Raw genomic sequence first — 10,425 nt, forward strand, 5'->3', positions numbered from 1 at the left:
CATTTATGTGAACTTGGTCGTTTATACTCCAAGTCCCTTTGTTAAAAAAGTAATATAATTTATCACTGGAGTTAACCTCATTCAATAATAACAATATCAATATCAATATCAAATTAACTAAATTATAAATAAAGATATTCAATATTTTAAAACATTACATCAAGTGGTTAAAAATGCCCAAAGTCGATCTGAGAGCTTTTCAGCCTATAGTACAATCATGATAGTAATTATAGTAAGTGTGTGCCGCTGCAATTAGATAACTGCAATTGAAATTGTTTGGAGTCCAAGTATTTTTTAAGTCAGCTGCCTGTGATTGTATTAATAGTCAATGAAACAAGAAATTTCAATGAAACAAGAAATTTAATTTTAGAACATTTTACAGAATAAAAAGATGTAAAACAATTCATAAAATATAATGCCCATTTGGTGTGTAATAGTGCTTTGGTTCTCAATTTTATCAAGTTAATGGAAGTTTCTAGGCAATTGCTTGAAGTGAGAATTTTATGAACAGTGTTACAAAGGTTGTATTGGCTCCATTAAGCAAAAAGTTATTTTATTTATTTAGAAGAATAAACGTTAGACTCGTTGTCTGGTTGTTCTCGGAATTTCCAAGATGTCCTTTTTTAACACAGCACTGATGACACTGCTAGCGAAGTGTTGATCCATATCATAGTCCTACTTGTACTTGTGCAGTAAAAAGTATTGGTTATAATGTGGGTTTATCTCAACATGCTAGTTTGTGAACACTTTGTGTTGGTTGTATGCCCTGAAGATTTTTTGTTTTTATTCTTGTAAATTATTTATTACCAAACTTATCATAGTGTGGTAGTGTCAAAAATATTATAAACCATTTTGTTATTATTTTTAAGTACAATTGATATTGGCTTTTATCTCCTCTGAGTAACACAAGTTATTGTTATTTTGTTATTAAGCTATAATCAAATAAACTCCAGTCCCCCTCCAGGATGCTAATAAACAGCATATTTTTCATCAATCATTCTGGGTAAGTTATTAACATTGAATTATTCACAGTTATACCATTTTCGTCTTATATTTAATAGTTTTTTCTTGGAAATGTTTGAGCTGTGACAAGATGTGACATGACCAATGCTGTTGCTAAAAATGCATTGTTAGATACTAGTGCAACATTTCTGTTTATTCTATTATTGCTCTGCGCTAATATTGTAATGTCCATACTCACTCTTTTCCAGAGACATATTTCTTGAGAAACATTGGAGATCTATAGTAAGCAGATCAGTTTGTGACCAGTTCTTTGATGCCCAGACTAAGGCAGTCACACCTGAAGATGTTCCCCCTATCATAACTGCAAACAAAAACTATTTGATTAGTATTTACAGAGAGAAGATTTATCTGGTCGCAGTTACTCAAATGGAAGGTTTGCTTTGTTGTGTCAACAATTTTTCTTGACTTAGATGTATTTTATGGGTGCTGTAACATTTGCATTTGGTGTATTACTATTATTAATCTAGTTTTAGTTGCGTTACTGACAGCCACTTAGATAAAATACTAACCCATATATAACTCATCCGAACCCACTTTTCAGTTCAACCATTATTTGTGATAGAGTTTATGCACAGAGTCATGGACACTTTTACTGAATACTTCGATGAGTGCACAGAGAGCGCTATTAAAGACAATATAATTGTTGTTTACCAGGTATGTCTCTGATTATACTACTAGACACTGCAGTTAAATGGACCTTAATTCATTATCAAACAGTCTCTCTCACTGTTGTGTCATTTTCAAAGATCATTCAATGAGACTCTATATCAGATCACTGCTGTATCAGGTTACTAAATAATGTCTTCGATAATATGTTTAAAAAACTGTGAATATTTAAATGGTTTGTAACAACATCTCAGAAACCATTGTATAAACCGACACTGAATTTTCAGCTACTAGAAGAAATGCTGGATAACGGGTTTCCCTTGGCTACAGAGCTAAATATTCTAACAGAGTTGATAAAACCACCAACAATCATCAATAAGGCTGTTTCAATGGTCACCGGCAAAGAAGGGTAAGTTTTAACTAATTGACTTGTCTGATTTAAAGTTGTTACGATTTTCAGCCAATCAAATGTTATTCTACAACAATTAAATCATTAAAATGAAATAATTATGTTGCACTTTTCTATCACATAAACCTACAAATTAGCGCCATGACTAACCCCAAATATTTGCAGCGTGAGCTCAGTATTACCAGGCTCCCAACTCTCCAATGTTCCCTGGAGAAGACAAGGAGTAAAGTATGCTAACAACGAGGCTTACTTTGATTGTATAGAGGATGTGGATGCTATTATTGATGCTAACGGCACTGTCGTTTCTGCTGAAATTCATGGAAATGTAAGAAACCCGTCACCAGTCTGGAATCGTTATAAATATATAAATGTACTTAAAAATGATAATTCACGTGATAATTTTTGGTTACAATATGACTCATTATTATTGCTACAGTAGTTTACGCTAGATTATTACGATAACTAAAATAAGATAACAATGTAATCCCCTGCCCAGATAAACTGCAATGTGCACTTGTCCGGTATGCCAGATCTCAGTATGTCCTTCATAAACCCCCGATTACTGGACGATGTCTCCTTCCACCCCTGTGTCAGGTTGAAACGCTGGGAGAACGAGAAGATACTCTCTTTTGTTCCTCCTGACGGCTCCTTCGTTCTCATGAGTTATCATATCAGTACTCAAAAGTAAGTTACTTACTGGTATACAGATATATTATAACTTATACTGACTGCTATAAAAACAATAATAGATCTGCCTTTTATCACTTAAGTTTAGTAAATTTTACGAAAATGGCCGACCACAAGTATGACATCGTACTACGACTGTTTCTGAGTTGAAATCTGTACTTAATTTATGTTTAAGAGATCATGACGGGCTCCAGCTCTGACATATTTTTCAGTCAAGTTGCGATTCCAGTGTATGTTAGAGCAATGATAAACTTTAAAGATGGTCAAGGAAAAGTGGACATTACTGTTGGACCCAAACAGACACTTGGAAAAACTGTTAGTTTAATTAAACTGCGTCACCACGCTATTTCATTCGAATAACTTAAGTCATAAGTTAGAATCGAGTCAACAAATTGGCGTGTCACCAAACTGGTGTGTTGGTGTTTTACCCAATTTTAAAATAAAGTTTACTAGTTATATAACATATTTAAATCCAGGTAGATAACGTAGTTATAACAGTGCCGATGCCGAAGGATGTGACGGGCTGCTCCATGACCACCTCTGTGGGCTCCTACACTTTTGACCCTAGCTCAAAACAGCTGAGATGGGATATCGGAAAAATACAACCTCTTAAAGTTCCTACCATGAGGGGCACTGTAAGTCTACTTTTCAGCTGGTCACTTGATTAAGTTGTTCAGTTTACCCCTCCAGGGTCAATCTCTTATCTACATCATTTCACCATTCAACAAATTCTTCATATATCTTAGACCAATGAATTTGATATGACTGAACCTTTTTTCAACATAAAAGTGTTTGTCTAAGATTTGTATAACTCTGTCCCCATCTTCAGTGTACAGCTCCAGCAGGCTCCCAATGTAAAGACGCGCACCCAACAATCCACGTGGACTTTAAGATAATGCAGTTAGCTGTGAGTGGACTGAAGGTGAACAGGTTGGATATGTTCAACGAGAATTACAAGCCATTTAAGGGGGTCAAGTACATCACTAAAGCGGGCAACTTCCAAGTTAGAACCTAACGTTGCGTGTTTAGTAGTGAGTAACAGTGGCCAGTGCTGTATGATGTATCGTAAAAGGTCACGTGATATGACGTCATATCACGTGTTTTATGAAGCAAACTACAAGTTATGACCTATGGTGACATGAACTGAAATTTCTAAGACCGAACAAATTTTGTTCCCATCAACTAACTTGCTGACTGATGCTAGTTTCTCTTAAATGTTTCAACTTTTAATCCTTTAAACACACGAGTTAAATTATTACGACGGCGAATTCAGGATACTTAAATGCAATGCGATTCTTTAATTGTCATTAACCACTTTTAGCAGTCGAAGTTGTCAAGTCATTTTATTCTAGACGTAGAATATCGCTTTAAAACTTAGAATGAATAACTAACAGCAGATAAAGTTTGCGCTTAAAGTAGCGATCGATGATTTGGGGTGATTGGACAGTCTGATGAACTGTTAGCTTCGTAGAATGACATGATTGATATTGGGAATGGGGTACCGATTTGAGGCTAGATTGAAATATGGTTTTAAGTTTAAATTGTTTTTGTGGGCAGTGGGAATAAAACGATTTTTTCGGCTTCTTTGATATCTCTATCCTTGAAATTGGATAGTGGATACATCCTTGCGTTAAGGCTCTTACAAACGATTTTAAAATCACAAATTAAGTTTGTCCTATGTAAGTTGTGACTTTAAAATACGATTTTAGTTATTCAAATATTTCGATGCTGAAGTATGATTCCGTTTTGATGTTACTGTGATAAACAGTTAAATTTGTGTCAATATTATATAATTTAACAGCTACATAATGTAATGAAATTAGTCGAAAATGTTTTATATTGTATTGTTGAATGACTTAGATATGATTTAAATTCAATTCTATCGTGAGAAATATTAATGAACTTTATTTTTGTTTCCTCAGCTGGTCTAGGAATTTTTATCGAATTGTGTTTTTCTCGGCTGTTCACATTTTATAGTTCTGACTTTTGATCTCAAATTCGTCAAAACGACCCATTGATAAATCGAATTGTATCCTCTTTGACATCTAGTTTAACATTTGAACTTACAAAAATAAAAAAGTTTCCAATCATATAACAATATTCAGGAATGTAATCTGATAACTAAGCCATTTTAAATAATTAATTAACTAACCACTACTATGGGATAGCCACCGGGCAATGTGACCCTAACAGGACACCCCACTTCACAACGCGTACCAGAAGAGAACCACCCCTAGCTCGCACGCGACAACATGACGTGATAGATGAGCGAGCGACTGTTTGGGTTCACGCGCAGTGAGCTGGTCGAGCACCACGGCTGGGTTTCTGACGTCGTCTTCGACAACCAGCAGGTACGCACGTGTGTGTGGCGCGAGCGCAGGTAGGAAGACGTGAACATTTTATTGCATGAGGATTACTCCAGCAGCGATATTATACTGCTACTCTCAATGACAATTCCTTAAGTTCAGACTTTAGCCTTGCTTTTGATCAGCACACTGACTGACTTCACGTTATTTTTTCACATCACGTGACCTATCACATGATCTCAGGAGTTAGTATGGGTAGCAGGACAGAAAGGTTATGTGACCAGCTACTATTCGTGTGGCTTACAACTCTACACTAAGTTCTTTGCTAATGACGAGGTTGTTCAGCTGATGCCTGTCCAGGCTGGCATACTCAGCTTGTCCTCCAACAGGCTCAACCTACACACACGACAGGTAATCAGCTAATTACATAATTAGTCAGCTTCATGATTAATCAATTAACTATGCAATTAGTTTGAAAAACTGTATCCGGAAAACTCTCCTGTGCTGTGCAGTGTTCGACGTTTCAGTGCCATACAATATACAACCTTATAAAGTCATAACTAATCGCCTAATATCTTAACTAATTAGTCACCACCACTCATCTTCAGGGGTTGTCCCAGCACTCGTTCACCTCTCCCAACATGACCAAGATGTGCTGCATGTGCACGAACTCTAACTCTAACGATGTTCTGATTGGTGGCCACACTAAACACGTGACTAAGTACGATCTGGGTAAACAGAAAGTGGTTAACGAGATCGTGCTGGGAGATGCTGGGTGTGTCATCATCAGAGAGACCACCAGTCTTTGTTGTTTTGGTGAGTAGAAGCAAGGGGTGGGTGGGTTGGTGGGGAGAGGGGATGCACTGACCACATCGGGGTGGTGAAGGGGGTGCACTGACCACATCGGTAATCGTTTTACTGAAGTTGATATTATGATAAGAAGATTATCAGGATATTGTGGCACGCCTTATCATACAATGTTAAACTGATATTTCATGACGATAATGGCAGTGAAAAGTTAGAACTTTTTACTGGACGAAATAACTAAATAACTTGATAAAGAGTACACTGTACAGTTGCAGTGGTGCTCTTACTAAGTTTATAATGATACACTGGTGGTTTCAGTGTTCATTTGTTCAACGTATCAATCGTTTGAGACTGTTCTAGCTTCGCTGAATTTGTATTGAATTGGAGTTTACTTGTAACTGAATAAGATACGTGTACAATGTACAATGTACACACAATATTGTAATCTGTGAAAAACATGAACTCTTTCTGGATTTTATCAAATTCCATAATTTACGTCATAACCAAAGTTAGTTTTCACTACATTCTAATACCGCTGATTCAGGTTGTCCTGATGGAGATATAGCCCTGTACGATAAGAACACCTACAAGAAAGCCAGCAACATCCCCGCACATTCGGGCACCATCTCCGACTTTGACATCTGCGACAATCTCCTTGTATCCTGTGGGTTTGCGTCGCGCGGGAACGACATGTCCGTGAAGCGCTCACTGCTTGTGTACGATCTGCGCATGATGCGCAGCCTCAACGCAGTGCACTGCTCAATAGATCCGGTTCAGCTGAGGTTCATGCCCATGTACCACTCACAGGTGAAACTCATTTTAACAAGAATTGCGCCCGTTGTTTCGTTTTGGCGGACGCTAGATTTCCATTTCACATTTACTATAAATTTAAGTATAAGCTCCAATCAGCTCACTTCAGTCTTCATGATAATAATATTGATAAATTATGCATTAAGTACAGGAAACACTTGAAATTAAGTTCAATTGCCAAAGAACTTAACTTGTAAAGCAAAGAACTTAAATTGTAAGCAAAGGTAAACTATACTCGTGTACACATCAATATACACTACGCGTGCCACGTACAAATTGGGCTTATAACCTAATATTATACATTATATCGTATACATTAAAACACAGTTGCGCCGCGCATTCATAGATCACAGGCTATCTATACATCACATCTCCGCAAGCAATTCTCGCGCGCTCAACTTTTATGTTGCATGGTTACTAACGGAAGGAACACGACATACTCAGACCCACCTACTGCAATCTCCAAAATCCACGTTTTTCTGCAAAAACGTCCATTCGTAACCTTTCACTATTGCCTTTTTTCAAAAGGGTGAAAAGGAAAAAATAGTTGTCAGTGGGATCGGACCGAAACGGTCACTCCCAACTGGGATTCGAACTCAGGCCGACAAAACTTGAAGCTATTCTTTTAACAAGAATCTCGTACCAGATTAGAGTCTTTACACCTCTCCCAGTACACAATTTAGCAGATACTCTAGTTCTAATGATTATCCTGAACTTGGCTAGTATATATGAAATATTTGACATGGAGTTGTAGGGTGAGTTATGTGCCTCGCCGGGCTAAAGTAGTGGATGTCCTTGCTGTACGGCAAGTTAAACAAGGAACTGAAACTACTAGGTTCCGTACAGACTCAACTCTGCACCCATGTCAATATGTTCATTATATGCAAGCCTCTTGATTTATAACCAAGTAATTTTGTTCAGGTCCTGATCGCATCACAGTCCGGGCAGTTCCAACAGCTGGAAGTAACAGCAACCCTTCCTCAGAACAAGTATTTGTTTGAGGTGGATTTAGCGGGTAGTTACTGTAATGCCATCGACCTTTCCTCCACATCTAAAGCTCTAGGTTAGTGAAAGTGAAAGTGAAAGTGAAAGTGAAAGTGAAAGTGAAAGTGAAAGTGAAAGTGAAAGATTGAGTCAGTGACCCAAGTGAAATCAAAGATGGCTTCAAAGATGCTGTAAGTGTAATGCCAATTTCAATGATTCTGAATCTAAGATTAACATCAACTACAAAACCATTTCCCCTTTTCAGCAATCGGAGACTCATCAGGAGTGTTACACTTACTAGCGTCTCAAGAAGGAACAGCTTTTAACTCCTTCTCACAACCCACATACTTCCCTACAGAAAACATGCTCAACTTCCCCAAAGTCAATGTTAGTTTAAATGTTCTTACAGTTCAGTCAGTTTCAAGGACAATCAAGGTTTACAATTATTTTAAAAGGGACTCTTAACTGTAGGCGGATTCGAAATTTAATCTAAATGGTAACATGGCGCTTGATCTTAGATGACGTCACATCTCATCACGTGACGTCACTTAAACTCTTATAATCCTTCCGTTCAAGTAGTACCTTCTCTACAGATAGACGACTACAATTTCCCGCTGGCAACTGTCCCGATGCCTCACGCAACAGAGAGACTATTGAGCGAATGGCCCCCAGAGTTCAACAGAACCGGAGATCGAAGGACAAAACCCATTGACCCTGAGATACTCCGCAATATGAAGATGGTAAAATTTTATCTTTCACTTTTTCTTATCTTTATTTCCCTAAGTATCCTTATCTCTTTCTCTTCCCTCCTTTTGATAACATCAGTATGGAGCCAGACCAGAGTCTGTTATATATTTCAACCAATCTGCAAACATGAATAAAATCAGTTAACAATATAATAGTCTGGTGAATATTGACGTTATAAATTTCAGGTTGGGTTTGTCGGTGGCTACTCACCCAATCCGCATAACATGTACAAGAACACTATACCATACGATCTAAACTTACAGCGGGTTGAAGAGCTGAAGAAGAGAGAGGAAGTTGTCACCAATATACCCAGGGTAACGTTATTTTTCACTTTCACTTTCACTTTGATTCCCAGAGCTTGTTCTACAGGACATAAAAGCTCTTTGGTACGGTTTCCATTCTAATATTGTATCGAAGTTTCCCCACGTGTTATAGCATAACTAAAGAATAAAGATCTAATTCCAATTTCTAGGTTTATCAGAGAATAGACGTAGATCCCACATCCCTGACGGACTCAGAACTCCACAATTACAACAGAACTAAATTTAGCGTCTTCTACAACAACAAGGGGAATACTTACATCTGTACTGTCTTACAGGTAACATTTTGTGGCGTCACTGCATGAATATGACGTCACTAATCGTACCGCGTGACAGGTTATCGTTTGACATTAATACGTCTTAGCTAATAGTAATATTTAGAAAACAAACAAATACTATAGTACGAATTGAATTGGGTAATATTATGATCTATTTATGGCGTAATATATTCGATAATAAATTACTAACATTATTAAATATTTCAGATGCTGTATTACCTGGAGCCGATAGCACTAGCCCTTAAATCCCACATCTGCCAGAATACTGGATGCTTGGCTTGCGAGCTGGGGGTCCTCTTTTACACGCTTGATGTCTCTGATGATAAGATCACTGACATCGACAGTTTTATTCAGGTATCTCCACTCAATCTTCACTGAATCTGACCCAAAAGACGACTGTTAATTAATTTGACGTTCACAATTCACATTCTGATTTAATTTATTAAGATTAAAAATGATATAATTAGCAGTACATGGTTTTTACGTTCCTCCCTCCCCACAACACTCCCTCCGCAGGCGTTTGAGCAGCAGCCAGCAGCGAAGTACCAGGACTGGCAGCTGTACGAACGTCACCACGAGAAGAAGGATTACTTACAACTGCCCCAGAGTTTACTAACTTTCTTACTCAGACACCTGCACGAGGAGATACTGAGACCTCCCCAACCTACCAGCGCTATCTACCTTACTTTCGGCAGCAAGGTAAGAGGGCTGTGACGTCATGTCACGTGGTGTGTGACGTCATTTCACAAGGTGTGTGACGTCATGTCACTTGGTGTATGACGTCATGTCACTTGGTGTATGACGTTATGTCATGTCACATAATTGGTATGGGGTTGCGAAAGCGCCCAAGTCAGAGTTTTTCATCTTACTCATCGAAAATCGCAAATTTAATCCGTGTTTTTAATTTTGTTCTAATAAAACGTCTCTACAAATAATTTGACCTAATTTGGACAGCGGTAAACACTATATTTGAATCAAATCACCCAGTTTTTGTTTCCCTCATATTCATATTATAGATGACGTGAGTTAACCATGTTCCGTGCTACATACCAATATTACAGGTAGGACACAGGACAACATGTGCCACGTGTCAACAGTCTTGGTACAATAAACCGAGCATCAACCTCACCTACTCCCTCGATTATCCCAGAGAGGCTGGTGTCAAGATCACATTCGTTGACGTACGTTTATTTACTTTTAGTTAGTCGAAGATACGGTTTCAAGAAAGATTATCATGTCGAATTTTTAAATATTTATTTAATAATTATAAACATTTGGATACCCAAACTTCCTAAATGAGTGGAACTACCGAAGCTAAATTTGTAAAAAGATTAACATTAACGGTCACGTTTAACCTTTGTGCAGTTGTTAAAGAGGACGATGCAAGCAGAGAACACAACACGACACATCCTTTGTAACCGTTGTGGCAACTACACACCCTGTAGGAC

At 37.8% G+C, this 10,425-nt stretch overlaps 2 protein-coding genes across 2 annotated transcripts; both read left to right on the forward strand.

The window, feature by feature from the left end:
- Positions 1–939: 939 nt before the first annotated feature.
- Positions 940–4,766, forward strand: LOC134825789 (AP-3 complex subunit mu-1-like). Its single transcript, XM_063837996.1, has 9 exons — positions 940–1,003; positions 1,212–1,396; positions 1,565–1,677; positions 1,917–2,038; positions 2,204–2,363; positions 2,535–2,722; positions 2,938–3,040; positions 3,202–3,360; positions 3,555–4,766. Exons 1-9 carry the CDS (start codon positions 966–968, stop codon positions 3,738–3,740), a joined length of 1,254 nt encoding a protein of 417 aa, XP_063694066.1. The 5' UTR covers positions 940–965; the 3' UTR covers positions 3,741–4,766.
- Positions 4,767–4,893: 127 nt separating this feature from the next.
- Positions 4,894–10,418, forward strand: LOC134825788 (PAN2-PAN3 deadenylation complex catalytic subunit Pan2-like; the record flags this gene model as incomplete). The annotated part of the gene is made up of 13 exons (XM_063837995.1): positions 4,894–5,076; positions 5,275–5,442; positions 5,640–5,847; positions 6,383–6,645; positions 7,570–7,711; positions 7,898–8,019; positions 8,226–8,372; positions 8,565–8,693; positions 8,852–8,977; positions 9,185–9,331; positions 9,494–9,676; positions 10,039–10,158; positions 10,343–10,418. Coding segments are annotated over exons 1-13 (1,918 nt in total), but the record flags the coding sequence as incomplete, so codon positions are not given.
- Positions 10,419–10,425: the final 7 nt, after the last annotated feature.

The sequence above is a fragment of the Bolinopsis microptera genome, unplaced genomic scaffold (assembly GCF_026151205.1).
Source record: "Bolinopsis microptera isolate Bmic1 unplaced genomic scaffold, MBARI_Bmic_1.0 sca87, whole genome shotgun sequence".
Lineage (NCBI taxonomy): Eukaryota > Metazoa > Ctenophora > Tentaculata > Lobata > Bolinopsidae > Bolinopsis > Bolinopsis microptera.

What these genes read in the sequence shown, in the direction of transcription:
- LOC134825789 (XM_063837996.1), top strand. Translation starts at nt 966, where the DNA reads ATGCTAATAAACAGCATATTTTTCATCAATCATTCTGG. An exon ending in ATATAATTGTTGTTTACCAG is followed by an intron (nt 1,678 to 1,916) that starts GTATGTCTCTGA and finishes CTGAATTTTCAG; the next exon opens with CTACTAGAAGAAATGCTGGA. An exon ending in ATGGTCACCGGCAAAGAAGG is followed by an intron (nt 2,039 to 2,203) that starts GTAAGTTTTAAC and finishes AAATATTTGCAG; the next exon opens with CGTGAGCTCAGTATTACCAG.